Genomic DNA, 21,008 nt, shown 5'->3' with positions numbered 1-21,008 from the left:
GGTTGATATTTAAGTCATCCGATTAAAAAAAAGTACTCACTACGTGATTTTCACCATCAATTTTACTTCAAACAAGATTTACTCACTCTATATATATATATTTTATTAAAGAGAAAGCTCGTCTCATGTTACAAATATAACATGATCATTTTAAACTACTTCGAACACATTAAAGGGGCACAATGTGCAACTTAAGGAAGCAAACATGGCTATATATTAATAATCTTCTTCTCTTTTAATCAACTCCATCATGAAATCATTCCAAGTATCAATAGGACCAGGCAAGCACCAATGCACACAATCATTAGGCATTTCAACTTGTTGATCTGGTGCATGACCATATTTACTAGGATGCCCATCAGGTCTCATTTGCATAACTTTTGTCATATCCATTAAACGCAATTTAACCCCCTTTTTTCGCGCTTCATGCTCCGCAATTTTGTACTCTTGCAATTGACTCTTGTACATTTCCAAATTAATATCAGCCAGCACACTCTCCTTACTCGTAGAAGGTTTTGTTCTTATACAATTCCCACCATTATCCCATGTTCCACCTTCAAAATGTGATGGTGCAAAAGATCTAAAGAAAACAACTTCCTTATAATTTTTTAAACTATTTATTGCTCGAAAAGCAGTCCGCCACGCTCTACGGTACCCGAAGGTAACAGAGCGGTGGCGGATGGTAGTATCTGAGCAATAGAGACAACCTATTACTTTACGATCCGAGTAGAACATTGTGGGCCGCAAAAACCAGTGGCCCGCTGAGATGATGACGTAGTTGAAGTTTTTGATTTCTGACGTCCAAGATTGATCGAATTCGTCAAGGTAGAGTTCGAATGGTTGGGTAGCATCTTGTCTCTTTTCAGTGTTCACTAAAAATGGAGACCAAAAAATTGAAATGTTGAAATTGTATTCCGGGTACTCATATTGTTTGAAATTGTGGTCATCTGTTTTGGAAACATCATTCGGATATGCAACCTGGATATAATCAAACCAAACTATATCTTTAGTATAAGCCAAATAAACCTACATATGCACACATAGGTGTTTAAAGTATTTAAAGAAGTTAAAAGGACAATTATACCCTTGACAAGAGGCAAAGGAGAGATTGCATATGATTTCTTGAAACAGAATCACCAACAAATGCAAGAGACTTCCCCCTCATCATCTCCAAAAAGTACAACGGATCAAACAATGGCAAATTACACTCATTAGGTTTCCATTTCCATTTTAAGAAATCTCGATCCGGTCTCCCATATTTCATACAATTTTGATGCTCTTGTATCGTCCAACATGTCTCGTTCGTGTAATAAGGCCCCTCAGGATTCTCGACCCATTCGCCTGAATACAAATCACAGGACTCGTTATCACCACCACCACCTATCGCCACATCTTTTTTATTGGCTGGGAGGTGGTGGCTACGAATAAAACGATAGTATGTAAGAGCAACGGTAACAAAAAGGGCTGCAACTATAATGTATGTTGTTAGTTTTGGAGTGGTTTTTTTTCTTTGAGGCTTCATGGATGGTTATGGTGTTAGAAAATGTGATTGTGTTTGATTTGAAATATTGCTTTAATATCTTGGTTCGTATTTATAGCTAGCTTAATGACTTGTATCCCTTGTCCTGTTCGTTGTAAAGAGACATGATCATTTCATTTCAAGAAATTTCTTTAAAACCACGAAACAAAAAATCGCATTTAAGTGGTGTAATACGTCTTCTACAAAGTCAATAGCATATCCAGATCTAGCATACGGATATTAGTGCATATATATGTATGCATAGATCCTTAGCATACCAAAGGGCCTTTTGGCTCCCTCTGGCTTGAGACAGTTCTGTTTAGGACATTATTCGTGTAAAATTATATAGGGTTACGGTCGTGCATATATATATATGTATGCATAGATATGTAGCGTATTTTGTTTAACATCGTATCAACATACTTATAGGATAAACGAATAAGGTTTTACGTGTTTACACTACCCATGAAGAACACTGCTTAACCGGTTTATTCAGTATCGTTTTTAACCCTTTTCAACTAGCCACCCTAAGATATGTAATGAGGTTAGAACCCGAAACTTCTTGCGAACATGTCACAACTCAATCATCGGACTATATCATAAATTAACATCAAATCATACCAGTATAAATATTTATCAGGTTGAAACTAATACTCAGTACATATAAGAATAATTTAGGGTCCTCTATAAAATTTGTTAAATCACGTCCCTGCTAGTACTGTTACCTGTGTGATGAAGCATCAAATTAGAAATAAATTATTTATGTTGAGTATATGATAAATTAGTAAGCAATCGAAAGCTATAATTGCTACGTAAAATTAAAGATCGGACCCAATCTTCATAAAACGTTAACGTACTTGAAGGGTAAGCAACCGTTGTTTCTTATAATTTATAATTTCATTTCAATCCATGTAATTAAAGAAGTACAAGCTGATTAATTTCCTAATTTTCCAGATTTAATTGGCGAAATCATTAATAAAATTGTTAGGGTGAACCTACGCTCGAGTATAAAATTGTTAGGGTGAACCTACGCATGAGTCCAATATTAATTGGGGTTTAAGGACAAGATATTCGAACTTCCGACGACAGTCGTGAATAACCCTCATCGGAACCAGTATGATCCTGTGGGGTGGCCGATCGTAAGTCCACCAACAACCTAGCATACAAGGTTGAGTGGCCCATATGACATGAAGGATTCATAGTTCAACGAATTTACCTGAAAGTCTTGAATCGATGATTGAGGATTGTATGAATGTAATTCGTACGTGAGAGTATGATGTGTGCTACGTAGAATGTAACGTGTAACTTTTAGGGTTTTAGAGCCATGTATTTATAGGTTAACGATTAGAGTTTGAATAGGATTCAATCCCGTTATAATCGTGATCTTCTTTCCAAATTAACATGAGTTATTTAAGGAAATCGAATATAGGTTGGTCTTATCGTTTAGCGTAGCGTGCAAGGTAAACTATTTGACCAAGTCATAAGAGACCGCATCCATTGGTATAGGCGCATAAGGAGCGCGTCTATACTATTGGTTTTATTCGCAGCGTACGTGGATGGTGGCATATGGTACGCATATTTGGACTTGAATGCGTATACCGTATAAGCATGCGGATATGCGTATCATTATATTAATTACTCTGTATTATTTGGTTAGAGATAAAAAAATAATAATAGTACTAAAAATAAACAAATAAGCAAGCTATAACACACTAAACCAATCAGGGCCGGTCCTCAAAATTTGGATGTTCAGAGCGATCTGGTCAAATTTATGCCCCTGTCAAAAAATTAATTAACACAACGCAATAATTTTAAGAATTTGAAACCTAGTCAAACTGATGGCTCATTCCTACACAGATATTGATTAAATAAATACAATACATACTGTAGAGATAAAAAATGAACTCATCTACATTTTTATTGCTTAATAAGCTAAAATGATGTCAAATTGCATATTTTGATGAAAAACTTTAATTATTTTATCATTCATGATCTACATTAGATAAAGAAATCTATTTTCGTTACTTAAAATTACTATCTTGATTAATCAATTTTTACTCATAGCACCAAATGATTGTATACAAGGAGATATAACTGTTCAATTGCTTTACATAATGTATATATAAATAGGTTAACAATTTGATTATTCAAAACATAAACAATTTAATATTATCAATTAGCAAATTTTTTTTTTGAAAAGCAAAATTAAATTAACCACCAAAAACAAATTTACAACCTCTTATGGCTTATAACTTGAGCCACATAGACATCACGAATGGATACTACAACTAGATGGTTGCGGAGTATCCAAATCTATACACAGACATACACGAAAGTTTGAACACAAGCTCACAAGATGCTAAGATATTTGGAATGATCCGAAATCTGTAGTGACCCGAACTTTTCCATGTTTATATTTATATATATATTAAATGAAATTGTTATTTACATGATTAAGTGTTTCCAACATGTTAAGCAATCAAACTTGTTAAGACTTGATTAATTGAAATAGGTTTTATATAGACAATTGACCACCCAAGTTGACCGGTGATTCACGAACGTTAAAACTTGTAAATACTATACGATGACATATATTTGGTTATATATATAGTTAACATGATTTTATTATAAGTATGTATCTCATTAGGTATTTTAACAATGAGTTATATACATAAAAATGAGACTATTAATTTAAGAAACTCGAAAACGATATATATAACGATTATCGTTATAACAACTTCTTACTAGGTACATATGAATCATATTAAGATATTGATACACTTGGTTAATTATGTTAAATGATAAGTAAATATATTATTAAGTGTATTAACAATGAAATACATATGTAAAAATAAGACTACTAACTTAATGATTTCGAAACGAGACATATATGTAACGATTATCGTTGTAACGACATTTAACTGTATATATATCATAATAAGATATATTATATATCATAATATCATGATAATATAACAATTTAACATCTCATTTGTTATAATAAACAATGGGTTAACAACATTCAACAAGATCGTTAACCTAAAGGTTTCAAAACAACATTTACATGTAACGACTAACGATGACTTAACGACTCAGTTAAAATGTATATACATGTAGTGTTTTAATATGTATTCATACACTTTTGAAAGACTTCAAGACACTTATCAAAATACTTCTACTTAACAAAAATGCTTACAATTACATCCTCGTTCAGTTTCATCAACAATTCTACTCGTATGCACCCGTATTCGTACTCGTACAATACACAGCTTTTAGATGTATGTACTATTGGTATATACACTTCAATGATCAGCTCTTAGCAGCCCATGTGAGTCACCTAACACATGTGGGAACCATCATTTGGCAACTAGCATGAAATATCTCATAAAATTACAAAAATATGAGTAATCATTCATGACTTATTTACATGAAAACAAAATTACATATCCTTTATATCTAATCCATACACCAACGACTAAAAACACCTACAAACACTTTCATTCTTCAATTTTCTTCATCTAATTGATCTCTCTCAAGTTCTATCTTCAAGTTCTAAGTGTTCTTCATAAATTTCAAAAGTTCTAGTTTCATAAAATCAAGAATACTTCCAAGATTGCAAGTTTACTTCCAAGTTTTCTAAATCCATTCCAAGTAATCATCCAAGATCAAGAAACCTTTGTTACTTACAGTAGGTTATCTTTCTAATACAAGGTAATAATCATATTCAAACTTTAATTCAATTTCTATAACTATAACAATCTTATTTCGAGTGGAAATCTTACTTGAAATTGTTTTCGTGTCATGATTCTGCTTCAAGAACTTTCAAGCCATCCAAGGATCCTTTGAAGCTAGATCTATTTTTCTCATTTCCAGTAGGTTTATCCAAGGAACTTGAGGTAGTAATGATGTTCATAATATCATTCGATTCATACATATAAAGCTATCTTATTCGAAGGTTTAAACTTGTAATCACTAGAACATAGTTTAGTTAATTCTAAACTTGTTCACAAATAAAAGTTAATCCTTCTAACTTGACTTTTAAAATCAACTAAACACATGTTCTATATCTATATGATATGCTAACTTAATGATTTAAAACCTGGAAACACGAAAAACACCGTAAAATCGGATTTACGCCGTCGTAGTAACACCGCGGGCTGTTTTGGGTTAGTTAATTAAAAACTATGATAAAATTTGATTTAAAATTTTTTATTCTGGGAAAATGATTTTTATTATGAACATGAAACTATATCCAAAAATTATGGTTAAACTCAAAGTGGAAGTATGTTTTCTAAAATGGTCATCTAGACGTCGTTCTTTCGACTGAAATGACTACCTTTACAAAAACGACTTGTAACTTATTTTTCCGACTATAAACCTATACTTTTTATGTTTAGATTCATAAAATAGAGTTCAATATGAAACTATAGCAATTTGATTCACTCAAAACGGATTTAAAATGAAGAAGTTATGGGTAAAACAAGATTGGATAATTTTTCTCATTTTAGCTACGTGAAAATTGGTAACAAATCTATTCCAACCATAACTTAATCAACTTGTATTGTATATTATGTAATCTTGAGATACCATAGACACGTATACAATGTTTCGACCTATCATGTCGGCACATCTATATATATTTCGGAACAACCATAGACACTCTATATGTGAATGTTGGAGTTAGCTATACAGGGTTGAGGTTGATTCCAAAATATATATAGTTTGAGTTGTGATCAAAACTGAGATACGTATACACTGGGTCGTGGATTGATTCAAGATAATATTTATCGATTTATTTCTGTACATCTAACTGTGGACAACTAGTTGTAGGTTACTAACGAGGACAGCTGACTTAATAAACTTAAAACATCAAAATATATTAAAAGTGTTGTAAATATATTTTGAACATACTTTGATATATATGTATATATTGTTATAGGTTCGTGAATCAACCAGTGGCCAAGTCTTACTTCCCGATGAAGTAAAAAATCTGTGAAAGTGAGTTATAGTCCCACTTTTAAAATCTAATATTTTTGGGATGAGAATACATGCAGGTTTTATAACTGATTTAAAAAATAGACACAAGTACGTGAAACTACATTCTATGGTTGAATTATCGAAATCGAATATGCCCCTTTTTATTAAGTCTGGTAATCTAAGAATTAGGGAACAGACACCCTAATTGACGCGAATCCTAAAGATAGATCTATTGGGCCTAACAAACCCCATCCAAAGTACCGGATGCTTTAGTACTTCGAAATTTATATCATATCCGAAGGGTGTCCCATAATGATGGCGATATTCTTATATATGCATCTTGTTAATGTCGATTACCAGGTGTTCACCATATGAATGATTTTTATCTCTATGTATGGGATGTGTATTGAAATATGAAATCTTGTGGTCTATTGTTACGATTTGATATATATAGGTTAAACCTATAACTCACCAACATTTTTTTTGACGTTTAAAGCACGTTTATTCTCAGGTGAATACTAAGAGCTTCCGCTGTTGCATACTAAAATAAGGACAAGATTTGGAGTTCATGTTTGTATGATATTGTGTAAAAACTGCATTCAAGAAACTGATTTCGATGTAACATATTTGTATTGTAAACCATTATGTAATGGTCGTGTGTAAACAGGATATTTTAGATTATCATTATTTGATAATCTACGTAAAGCTTTTTAAACCTTTATTTATGAAATAAAGGTTATGGTTTGTTTTAAAAATGAATGCAGTCTTTGAAAAACGTCTCATATAGAGGTCAAAATCTCGCAACGAAATCAATTAATATGGAACGTTTTTAATCAATAAGAACGGGACATTTCAGTTGGTATCCGAGCGTTGGTCTTAGAGAACCAGAAAATTTGCATTAGTGTGTCTTATCGAGTTTGTTAGGATGCATTAGTGAGTCTGGACTTCGACCGTGTTTTCTTTAAAAATGATTGCTTAACATTTTTGTTGGAAACTATATATTATTAACATGTATATATTATGTGATATATTAATCTCTTAACATGTTTGATATTGTGTGATAGATGTCTACCTCTAGCACAAATCCCATTGACTCACCTAATAATAACGAAGAGTCGAATATATATTGGACTGATTCACAAGTTCCTGAAGAAGAACCGGAAGAAGAATCAGAACCGGAAGAAGAATCAGAACCGGAAGAGGAGGAACCAGAGGAGGAAATAGAACCGGTGGGGGAAATAATAAAACGGTTAAGTAAAAGAAAATCCTCAACCAACCGACCAAGGTTAATTATGGTCAATGGTGTTTCCGCCAAAGAAGCAAAATATTGGGAGGATTACCAATTTTCCGATGAATCGGATTCCGATGAGAATTCTGATGATGTTATAGAAATTACCCCAACTGAATTTAAAAAGGCAAAAGAAAATAATAAGAGAAAGGGCATAAAAATAGAGAAATCTAATTCCAACCCCGATGAACTTTATATGTATCGTCAACCCCCGAAGCCCTTAAGTTGTAACAATGACCCGGGAACCTCTAAACCACCAGGTTTTTCTAAACCGTTGTGGAAAACGACAGCTCGTATTAGGGGAACATCATATATCCCTAGAAACTTGGCAAAACGAACCAAAACCGAAGAAGAAGAAGAAACAAGCGAGTTGGAATAAGATAGTTGTATTCGTGTGGTGTAATATATGTAATATAGTGTGCTTATGCTTTATGATATATGTAAAAATTGCTTGTATTAATAAGTATTTTTTTTTATGAATCTAACTCTTGTCTATTTTACAGTATAAAAACACAAAATGGATAGACAACCCAATATTTTAAGAGACCTACCCGGAGACATGATTGATGAAATCTTGTCTAGAGTCGGTCAGAATTCTTCGGCACAACTATTTACGGCGAAATCAGTTTGTAAGACATTCGAAGAACGTTCCAAGAATGTCTTGGTATATAAGAGACTTTCGTTTGAAAGATGGGGGATATCACATTGGGAAACCCATAAGTTACGATGTGTTTACTTTGACGCATATATTGCGGGGAACCCAAATGCTATTTTACGCAACGGGTTAAGAAATTATTTTGACTCAATGTATCCGAATATAGGACTTCATGATTTAGAAAAAGCGGCTAACATGCAACATAAAGAAGCATGCTATGCTTACGGGTTAGTAATGTTCGCTTCTCACCAAAGTGAGAAAAAGAACATCGGGCTACAACTATTAAACAAAACGTTCCCACAAGTGACGGAGTCGGTAATTGGGGTAAGAAATGAGGTTTTTAGGTTATTACGAGACTGTTGGTCATTACGTAACCCTCGTCCCTTTGACGACGTTACAACACGCTGTCTTATCAATGGCCATAACGGTTATGTTCCACAAGACCAACGATGGGAAGTAGTCCTAGTAAAACCAGAATGCATGACTTGTTTCTGGACATATGAATTACGTGTCTTTATTGCCTTTGCTGAACAACTTGTGTACTAGCTAGAATTATCTTCACAACTATCTTGTATCAAAGTTATTGTGTGCTATATTTCATGCTTTATGTAAAATAAGCGGTATTGTAAGTTTGTAAAATATTGTATAAAAGTTTGAACGCGAAATATTATTATAATCAGTTTTTCATATAGAATTGTAGTAGTTGAATTGTATATTAGCTACTAAGTATGAACTTAACGGATAGGTACTACCCGAATTTAAACTTATAAAACGCTAATATGAAGAAAAAGCTTTTATAAATGAGTTCATATTATGCTACGAAATACTATTAACTACTCTTAATATTCTGTATGATTAACTTGTTCCATTTGACTATTTTGAAGGAAATGGCACCGACTACTCGACACACCGTGAATATGAATGAAGAGGAATTCCGTACTTTTCTAGCTTCAAACATAGCCGCAGTACAGGCTGCGCTACATACCAACAATAATCTTGGATCTAGCAGTACAGGAAATCGTGTAGGATGCACCTACAAAGAATTCACTGCCTGCAAACCTTTGGAATTTGATGGAACCGAAGGACCGATCGGATTGAAACGGTGGACCGAGAAGGTCGAATAAGTGTTTTCCATAAGTAAGTGTACTGAAGAGGACAAAGTGAAGTACGCTACGCATACCTTCACAGGTTCTGCGTTAACATGGTGGAATACCTATCTAGAGCAAGTGGGACAAGATGATGCGTACGCACTACCGTGGTCAGCATTCAAGCACTTGATGAACGAGAAGTACCATCCCAGAACCGAGGTCAATAAGCTCAAGACAGAACTTAGAAGGTTACGAACCCAAGGATTTGATATTACCACGTACGAAAGACGATTCACAGAATTGTGCCTATTGTGTCCGGGAGCGTTCGAAGATGAGGAAGAGAAGATCGACGCGTTTGTGAAAGGATTACCGGAAAGAATCCAAGAAGATATAAGTTCACACGAGCTCGCCTCCATACAACAGGCATGTAGAATGGCTCACAAACTAGTGAACCAGATTGAGGAAAGAATTAAAGAACAGACGGCTGAAGAGGCCAATGTGAAGCAAGTCAAAAGAAAGTGGGAGGAAAACGGTGATAAGAATCACCAATACAACAACAACAGCAATTACAATAATAATCGCAACAATTATCCCAACAATCGCAACATCAATCGCAACTATAACAAACGGCCCAACAACAACAACAACAACAACAACAACAACAACAACAACAACAACAACAACAACAACAACAACAACAACAACAGCAACTACAACAATCATCCCAACAATAATAACAATCAGAAGCAGCTATGCCAAAGGTGTGAAAAGTATCACTCGGGGTTCTGCATCAAATTTTGCAACAAGTGTAAAAGAAATGGTCATAGCGCGGCGAACTGTGAGGTCTACGGACCAGGGGTTAACAGAACGAAAGGAACAAATGGTGTCGGAACGAGTAATGGCGGAGCAAGTAGTGTCGGAGCAAGTTATACCAATGTAGTTTGTTATAAATGTGGAAAACCGGGCCACATTATTAGAAATTGCCCGAACCAGGAGAACACGAATGGACAAGGCCGCGGAAGAGTTTTCAATATTAATGCGGCAGAGGCACAGGAAGACCCGGAGCTTGTTACGGGTACGTTTCTTATTGACAATAAATCTGCTTACATTTTATTTGATTCGGGTGCGAATAGAAGCTATATGAGTAGAGATTTTTGTGCTAAATTAAGTTGTCCATTGACGCCGTTGGATAGTAAATTTTTACTCGAATTAGCAAACGGTAAATTAATTTCAGCAGATAATATATGCCGGAATCGAGAAATTAAACTGGGTAGCGAAATATTTAAGATTGATTTGATACCAGTAGAGTTAGGGAGTTTTGATGTAATAGTTGGCATGGACTGGCTGAAGAAGGTGAAAGCAGAGATCGTATGTTATAAAAATGCAATTCGCATTGTACGAGAAGAAGGAGAACCCTTAATGGTGTACGGAGAAAAGGGCAACATGAAGCTACATCTTATTAGTAATTTGAAGGCACAAAAACTAATAAGAAAAGGTTGCTATACTATTCTAGCACACCTCGAGAAAGTACAAACTGAAGAAAAGAGCATCAATGATGTTCCCGTCGCAAAAGAATTTCCCGATGTATTTCCGAAAGAATTACCGGGACTACCTCCACATCGATCTGTTGAATTTCAAATAGATCTTGTACCAGGAGCTGTGTGATGACCCGAGAATTTCCGACCAAATTTAAACTTAATTTTTATATGAATTCGATACGATAAGCAAAGCCTGTAAGGTTGAATCATAAAATTTTTGAAACTGTTTGCCTGAATTCATTTACCCGTTGACTGCTCTCGACGATTCACGAACAATTAATTGTAAATAGATATGTGTGTATGTATATATAAATAATAATTTGAAATATAATATGAAGTATTATATGTTTTTGTTATTAAATATTAATAAAAATAAAAATAGGGTATTATAATAATTATTATTTAAAATATATCTATATATATATAAATAAAGTATGTTAAAAATAAATATTTAATGATTGTAATACTCGTTTGATGTCCCGATTGATATTAAGCAAGTTTAATTCAAACTTATATAATTTTAAAATAAATGGTGATCCGAGAATGGGTTATATAAGTTATAGTCTCATTAAAAGTGTATTTAGAATCTAATTATTTAATTTTAACACTTTTTATATTTTACTCATAAATGAGAGGGACAGTTGATGTATTTTTATTTATTAAATTAGTGACTAAATTTTATACCATAATGATCTAATTAAATAAAGACATTTAATTTAGAAGTTTGGGATTTTTCTGAGACCTTTTTATCCGCCACTAATTTAACAACGGGGTACGAAATAATGGTCCGTGAAAACTGTCGGTAGGTTATAAACAAAACTCCTTCACGAGAAAGTTAGCATTTACAACTTGATGCCTTTTGTGACTTTTGTTTTATGTATGTGATTATATATTATAATAATAATATGATTTATATATAAATAAATATGATAGTACACATATCACACCCATCTTTTGAATTCTTTCTCTACTACTTGCTCGACCATCAAACACTCTCAAGAAACTACAACCCATTTCCACTTTCGTTTGTTTCTATTTATGTCCAAGAAATCAAAACACACTCATTTTAACTTCTAACATCTACTGTTGTTGCTGTGATTCGAAGACCCGCTTCACCACTTTCAAACCACTTTAATCATCACCTCCTACAACCGAACCTCACCACCCTCTCCACCACTTCGCCACCTTCCACCACCTCAGCAGTCACCACCACCGTCACCATCGTCACCCTCATCGACCGTCACCCTAAACAACCACCACCTTTATCTCTCTAAATTTTCACCACCTTTCTTCACCATCTCTCTCCCTCTCTTCTCGTCGATAACTCTAGCTTTCGATATATATATATATATATATATATATATATATATATATATATATATATATATATATATATATATATATATATATATATATATATATATATTTTCCGATTTGGTCTGACTACAAGTGACGAATGCTTTGGGTTTCCCTAGTATTCTGTGGTCCGCTAGTTCTTCTAGTAGAGAGACCGGTTGATGCGTTGTCTCCATGGTTATTGGCGTTTGAACATTGTTTTTAGCTTGGTTGGGTGGTCTTGTAAATGTGTGATTAACTAGTGGAAGACTACAAATAATGTTAGCGATTATTTTATCTCAAAAATCCAAGTCTCAGGTATAATAGTCTTCTGCTAAATTTCTCACCTCTTATTCTTTTATTTATTTTATTTATTTATTTATTTATTTATTTTTAATAACCATCAACAAAACCCCCTGACCATTTCTAATTTCATGGTGCATGGCCAAGAGGTGGGGTATTAACATTAGATTAGGTAATTTCTAAATTTTAATATTAAATATTAAACTTTCATTAAAGGCCATCATGTCATATAAGCTTTAAACGGTATAAGATGATGATAACGATCATTTAATGATGATGAAGGTGAATGTTGATAATGATATGTATGATGATGATGGCGATAAGATGATGAGGATTAAAATTGATAATGGATCAAGTAGTTAAATGGGTTTAAAAAGATTAGGCAGAAAAATATGAGTTAAATATATTTAGTATACTAGATATTTCAGAATAGTATAAGACAGATTAAAGGTTCAATAGTTCAGGAGGGTGTTGGTGATTATTGAGAGGTCCTGGGTTCAAATCCAGGTGACTGCAAACAAATTTCTTTTTAATAAAAGAAGCTGTCTTGGGCCTTTTGGGCTTGGATAATATATTTATGGGCATGTTACAAATAGAATTGGATTAGGCTTAAATTAAAAGTTGAGTTGCAAGTATTAAAACTATTGGACTAATATTAAGCCCACTTGTTTAAAAGTATAAACTATTATTACTTATTATTATTATTAATATTTTTACTATTATTATTATTATTATTATTATTATTATTATTAATATTATTATTATTATTATTATTATTATTATTATTATTATTATTATTATTATTATTATTATTATTATTATTATTATTATTATTATTATTAACATGATTTTTATTATTATTAACATTATTATTTTAATGATTTTTATTATTATTACAAAATAATACAACTCTTTATTCATTACTATTATTAACAATATTTTATCAAATAAATATTATATATATATAAAGATATATTTATCACATATAACATAACTATATTAATACCTTTATAATAAATACTAATTATTTATCTAAAGTATATAAAATAAATATAGTTAATTAAGTTATTAATGAAACATATAATGTACTAAAATAACAATTAATAATAATATATAAATTTTGTCGATTACGATTATATGTATTAATATATATATAAATGATATCGGTTCGTGAATCCGAGACCAACCCTGCATTGTTCAGTTGTTCAATATCGTCATATGTATTTTTACTACAAAATACAATAGGTGAGTTTCATTAATCCCTTTTTAAATGCTTTTGCAATATATATTTTTGGGACTGAGAATACATGCGCTGTTTTTATAATTGTTTTACGAAATAGACACAAGTAATTGAAACTACATTCTATGGTTGGATTATCTAATCGAATATGCCCTTTTTATTAAGTCTGGTAATCTAAGAATTAGGGAACAGACACCCTAATTGACGCGAATCCTAAAGATAGATCTATCGGGCCCAACAAGCCCCATCCAGAGTACCAGATGCTTTAGTACTTCGAAATTTATATCATGTACGAAGGAGGATCCCGGAATGATGGGGATATTCTTATATGCATATTGTGAATGTCGGTTACCAGGTGTTCAATCCATATGAATGATATTTTTATCTCTATGCATGGGACGTATGTTTATGAGAAATGGAAATATGAAATCTTGTGGTCTATTAAAATGATGGAAATGATTATTTATGTTAAACTAATGAACTCACCAACCTTTTGGTTGACACTTTAAAGCATGTTTATTCTCAGGTATGAAAGAAATCTTCCGCTGTGCATTTTCTCATCTTAGAGATATTACTTGAAGTCATTCATGACATATTTCAAAAGACGTTGCATTCGAGTCGTTGAGTGCATCAAGATTATTATTAAGTCAATTATAGTAAGATATATTACGAAATGGTATGCATGTTGTCAACTTTCGATGTAATGAAAGATTGTCTTTTCAAAAACAAATGCAATGTTTGTAAAATGTATCATATAGAGGTCAAATACCTTGCGATGTAATCAACTATTGTGAATCGTTTATAATCGATATGGACTTCGTCCGGATGGATTAGGACGGGTCTCTACAGTTGGTATCAGAGCGGTGGTCTTAGCGAACCGGGTCTTGCATTAGTGTGTCTAACTGATAGTCGTTAGGATGCATTAGTGAGTCTGGACTTCGACCGTGTCTGCATGTCAAAAGTTTTGCTTATCATTTCGTGTCGAAAATTACCTGCTTATCATTTTTAGAGAATCACTTGCTTATCATCCTTAGTCTAGACACATCTTATTGCATTAATTGCATGATTAGTGTATAGACAAAAATTCATATCTTAACATATCTGCTAATTCATATCTTAGCGTATCTGTTATTGTAAACTTTGCCTGACATTTTCTGTAGATTCCTCCGTAACTTATGAGATTTTAGTATTATATATGCATATGTAAATTATGTATTGCAGGGTACTAATCTACATCCTATAATCTATTTCTTGTCGAAAATCCTTCATCTGATCGTACGAGATGAATCCCTCAATCAATTTGAATTCCTTGGATTCCGACAGCTATTCCGATATGGAGTTTCAACTAAGATCCGAAAGCAGAGTCACCAGAATGAATCAACCAATTCATTTGATGGGTTCGTAGTTTACTTAATCATTGGAGACAAGAAGAAGGTGATCCTTTCCGTCAACCGAATTCACCTCTTGGCGAAGAACCTGAAACACTTACCGGCGAACCTATTTGAAACACCATTTTCAGCCTCATTTCCAGAGTATCTCGAAACGATTATATTCTATCCACAATTATAAACCTTATTCATCCACTCGTTCTGACCGACAATCATCCCGGAACCATAGGAGAAGTCAACGAGCTTCGCGCTCGAATAATCAATTTGGAAAATGTAGTGCAAAATGTACCAGCTTCAGCAACATCATCGGCACTAACAGTACCATCAGTAACAGCACCAGTACCATCAACAATCCATACCTCAACATCTCATTCTGTACCTCGAGTATAATCATCGTTCTACGTATCGTTCTACATCGATTATCTTCGTTCTTCATGACGATTAAGTAATCTCTAAATGTTTTAGAGATTATGTATTCTAGTTCTAACGATAAACCAAATGAGTTTAATATCATATTAACTCAATGAATCCATGATTACATCTAAAAAAATATATATATGTATATATGTTTTCATAAAGATTGTAATTAAAAATTCTTTCGTACAAAGTGTTAATTGTGAAAATATTTTAACGGGTAGGTAATACCCGAGGAATATTTAGATTTCACATTAATAAGTTACATTGTACATTCTTCGAAGCTGATTCAACAGTCGTTTACTATCCTACTTATATCCACCGATATGCAAATCCGTTCACCACAGAATAACCATATTCATCCAATTTCATATTTAGATTTTCATTTATCAGAATTCAACAAGTGGCATAATGAAGAAAACATTTGACAAAATAAAAATCTGTTAGAAACAAACAAACTAACTACGAGGAATTTTGTTAAGAATCCACGCTATTTGTTCCTAGCTAACTGATTACATTTTATTTATCGCAGTCTATTTATCGCAAATTTTTTTATCGTCATTTAATTTATGTTATTTACTTTACGCATTTAATTTATAGTCATTTAAATTCTATTATTTATTTTACGCACTTTAAATGTCGGGACACGTATACAAGGTTTTGACATATCATATCGACGCATCTATATATATTATTTGGAATCACCATAGACACTCTATATGCAGTAATGATCGAGTTCTCTATACAGGGTTGAGGTTGATTCTCAAATAATATATATAATTTGAGTTGTGATCGAGTCTGAGACCTGTACACGGGTCACGATATGTAGTAATTAATTCAAATATTATGTATTAAATTATTAAACTGCTAACTGTAGACTATCAACTAAGAACTATCAACATTGGATAATTAAAAATGAATTAAAATATTGTTTATAACTTATGAAACTAAAAAAAAAAATTCTTCAAGTTTGCCACTTGATTTCATATTAAACCCCATTTGTATCTTGACTATTACAATCTGTGTTCAAACCTTTCATAATTCTTGAAAACGCCTCAATCGATAGGATGAATCAACCGCACTTTATCTACGGAAGGAAAGATTTATGCATATAGTTTTGCACCTGAGAAACTCTAGGCAACTGAGTAAAAGTTTAACACGTAGCCGCGTTAGATCCTTTGGCATTTATTCGCAAAAATAATTTTGTGATCCCTTTTCAAAGTGGCCAATTTTGTCACAGCTCCAGCAAGTCAACTTCGACTTTTCATTCGAAGTAGCCTTACTATAATCCTGATATATATACGATTACCCTTTTGATATCGGAGAATTCTTTTATATTCCACCATATTACCAGCAAACGTACCAGCAACCTCATTGCTTCTTGGCTTAGATCTCTCTGACAAATCATTATATTTATTCATTGAAACCCTATCATATACTCATCCGCATCTTGTAAAGAGAACCGCCATACCAATTACCGGGAATCAGCAATCAGTACTTTGAAGAAAAAAACTCACATCATATTTACATCAACAGTTACATGTATGACATTTATCTCTTAGAATTATGATCTCTCATTCTGAAATTCTGAAAAGCAATCAGACACAAATCGATACTATGAATGTTGAAAAAGTTGAATGAAGCAGCAGAAACCATAGACAACCGTAAACGACCTTAATCATTGGAAGTTTGATGATAAAGAATAGAATGTTGGAAAAGCTCAGAAAAGTTGGAACTGAAAAACGGATTGAGTTAACCACGAAGGAGACCAAGGACAAATACAAGGACCAAACCCTATATTCAAAGAATCCAGGTAATTCTGAATCCGATGAAATCTTTAGAGAATATCTTGCTCCGAAGTCATGTTAAAATCTTGCGAAAAATCTTTCTCCATCAACCATCGAACTTAGAAATTCTAAAATATCATCGTCAATATCTTCGATATTTCTGAGAATATTTTCAAAAATATTCTCGTCCGAAATTATATACCTCTTCGTGCTTCCTGTGTATCATTATATTGGAAACATTCAAGAGAAAATTTAGTACCGAAAAGCAGATTATGCGAAACTATGAAGAAAGCCGTGGACAAATCACAAAGAATAAGTTTGACTTCAAAGAATCTAAATGATTCAATGTCTGCTGAAGTCTTTAGCGAATATCTTGCTCGTTACTCTAAACCCTTACAGACAATAGTCTCCATCATTCTCTGATCTTAGATATTCAAAAATATTATCGTATCTTTCATTATAAATATCCTCAATATTTATGAAGATATCTTCATAAATATTCTCGTCCGATATTAATTATCTCCTCGTGCTATCAGTGTTACATCATATAGAAACTCTTAGTTTCTATATTCTATAAACTTTCGAGCTTAAAATATGAATGTTATTGACGTAATGTTGGGAACTGATGCATGAGTTAGTATAATATAAAGACACTTGATCAACGTGCTTAATTACAGTAAGTCATGCTGAGTTTCTAATGGGACGTGATGATTCACAGATCCTAACGTCATCACGTGCCATGTTACATAACTCTTTCATTATGCTTAACTTCTGAACATATCAAGAAAGTATTTTCTTGATAGTTCTATTCTCAGTGATTCTGGTAATTTGATAAATCAAATCGTGCTAATACATTAGTTCTTATTTAGAACACCATGTTTATTCGAAATTCCATACTTACGAATTATGGACTGTTACTCGCTTTACTAGAAGACGGGAGGATAATAAAAAAGGCAAAGAGATCCAAAATATAAGAGAAAATATAAAGCCCAATGACAACACCGAAATTACAAACCGTGGATATCAGTACGTATAGTAATATAAAGACACGGGAGGATTATAAGTACAATAATCCCTAGAGCATAATAGAAATAAATAGATTCTTCTGGTGGAAGATTGAAAAGAAGGATGACAGAAATGATAATTAGGAAAATATCAAGGATTAGAACGGGATTAAGCATTTTCACAATCTTTTGGATATATGAACTAAGAAAGAAATTATAGGAATGGTGAGAATAATGAAACGGAAGAGCTTAATTTATAATGGAAATATCAGAAAGAGTAATTGAGGCAGATCACCGTATTTAATTATATAGATCTTCATTCCTTTATTCGCCAAAGAATAAAATCTTTTAGATTTCGAAGATTTTCTTTAAATCCCTGGAATTCTGGAATTCCACCAAGACAACGTCAAAAGTAAAGAAACACCTTATTTTCTAAATTCAATCATGACTACGTCAAAAGTTAAATCTCTATCTCAATTTTTTTTATGATAGCTTCATTCGTATTCTTCGAATAATCGAATTGTTTATCCATATTACTCAATGATGATAAAACTCTTTTGATCAGCTCATATTTGTCAGGAAAACATATTTATTGTTATCCATGACAACCTCACTCAAATTTCGGGACGAAATTTCTTTAACGGGTAGGTACTGTGATGACCCGAGAATTTCTGACCAAATTTAAACTTAATTTTTATATGAATTCGATACGATAAGCAAAGCCTGTAAGGTTGAATCATAAAATTTTTGAAACTGTTTGCCTGAATTCATTTACCCTTTGACTGCTCTCGACGATTCACGAACAATTAATTGTAAATAGATATGTGTGTATGTATATATAAATAATAATTTGAAATATAATATGAAGTATTATATGTTTTTGTTATTAAATATTAATAAAAATAAAAATAGGGTATTATAATAATTATTATTTAAAATATATCTATATATATATAAATAAAGTATGTTGAAAATAAATATTTAATGATTGTAATACTCGTTTGATGTCCCGATTGATATTAAGCAAGTTTAATTCAAACTTATATAATTTTAAAATAAATGGTGATCCGAAAATGGGTTATATAAGTTATAGTCTCATTAAAAGTGTATTTAGAATCTAATTATTTAATTTTAACACTTTTTATATTTTACTCATAAATGAGAGGGACAGTTGATGTATTTTTATTTATTAAATTAGTGACTAAATTTTATACCATAATGATCTAATTAAATAAAGACATTTAATTTAGAAGTTTGGGATTTTTCTGAGACCTTTTTATCCGCCACTAATTTAACAACGGGGTACGAAATAATGGTCCGTGAAAACTGTCGGTAGGTTATAAACAAAACTCCTTCACGAGAAAGTTAGCATTTACAACTTGATGCCTTTTGTGACTTTTGTTTTCTGTATGTGATTATATATTATAATAATAATATGATTTATATATAAATAAATATGATAGTACACATATCACACCCATCTTTTGAATTCTTTCTCTACTACTTGCTCGACCATCAAACACTCTCAAGAAACTACAACCCATTTCCACTTTCGTTTGTTTCTATTTATGTCCAAGAAATCAAAACACACTCATTTTAACTTCTAACATCTACTGTTGTTGCTGTGATTCGAAGACCCGCTTCACCACTTTCAAACCACTTTAATCATCACCTCCTACAACCGAACCTCACCACCCTCTCCACCACTTCGCCACCTTCCACCACCTCAGCAGTCACCACCACCGTCACCATCGTCACCCTCATCGACCGTCACCCTAAACGACCACCACCTTTATCTCTCTAAATTTTCACCACCTTTCTTCACCATCTCTCTCCCTCTCTTCTCATCGATAACTCTAGCTTCCGATATATATATATATATATATATATATATATATATATATATATATATATATATATATATATATATATATATATATATATATATATATATATATATATATATATATATATATATATATATATATATATATATATATATATATTTTCCAGTTTGGTCTGACTATAAGTGACGAATGCTTTGGGTTTCCCTAGTATTCTGTGGTCCGCTAGTTCTTCTAGTAGAGAGACCGGTTGATGCGTTGTCTCCATGGTTATTGGCGTTTGAACGTTGTTTTTAGCTTGGTTGGGTGGTCTTGTACATGTGTGATTAACTAGTGGAAGACTACAAATAATGTTAGCGATTATTTTGGCTCAAAAATCCAAGTCTCAGGTATAATAGTCTTCTGCTAAATTTCTCACCTCTTATTCTTTTATTTATTTTATTTATTTATTTATTTATTTATTTTTAATAACCATCAACAAAACCCCCTGACCATTTCTAATTTCATGGTGCATGGCCAAGAGGTGGGTTATTAACATTAGATTAGGTAATTTCTAAATTTTAATATTAAATATTAAACTTTCATTAAAGGCCATCATGTCATATAAGCTTTAAACGGTATAAGATGA

The 21,008-nt window shown here is 32.4% G+C and overlaps 1 protein-coding gene across 1 annotated transcript; it reads right to left on the bottom strand.

The window, feature by feature from the left end:
- Positions 1-216: 216 nt before the first annotated feature.
- On the bottom strand, positions 217-1,522 carry LOC139848941 (protein trichome birefringence-like 19). The gene is made up of 2 exons (XM_071838622.1): positions 1,085-1,522; positions 217-978 (listed from the first exon to the last, which is right to left on the bottom strand). The coding sequence occupies exons 1-2, from the start codon at positions 1,520-1,522 to the stop codon at positions 217-219; spliced, it is 1,200 nt and encodes a 399-aa protein (XP_071694723.1).
- Between the last annotated feature and the right edge of the window lie 19,486 nt (positions 1,523-21,008).

This window comes from Rutidosis leptorrhynchoides, chromosome 5 (genome assembly GCF_046630445.1).
Source record: "Rutidosis leptorrhynchoides isolate AG116_Rl617_1_P2 chromosome 5, CSIRO_AGI_Rlap_v1, whole genome shotgun sequence".
Classification (NCBI taxonomy): domain Eukaryota; kingdom Viridiplantae; phylum Streptophyta; class Magnoliopsida; order Asterales; family Asteraceae; genus Rutidosis; species Rutidosis leptorrhynchoides.
Note: the sequence above shows the minus strand (reverse complement) of the source record. Positions and strands in the feature narration are given on the sequence as shown.

Bases quoted from the DNA above. Each gene is read 5' to 3' on its own strand.
- LOC139848941 (XM_071838622.1), bottom strand. From the start codon at position 1,522: ATGAAGCCTCAAAGAAAAAAAACCACTCCAAAACTAACAACATACATT. The intron at 979-1,084 runs GTATAATTGTCC...GATTATATCCAG, and splicing joins TCCTTTGCCTCTTGTCAAGG to GTTGCATATCCGAATGATGT.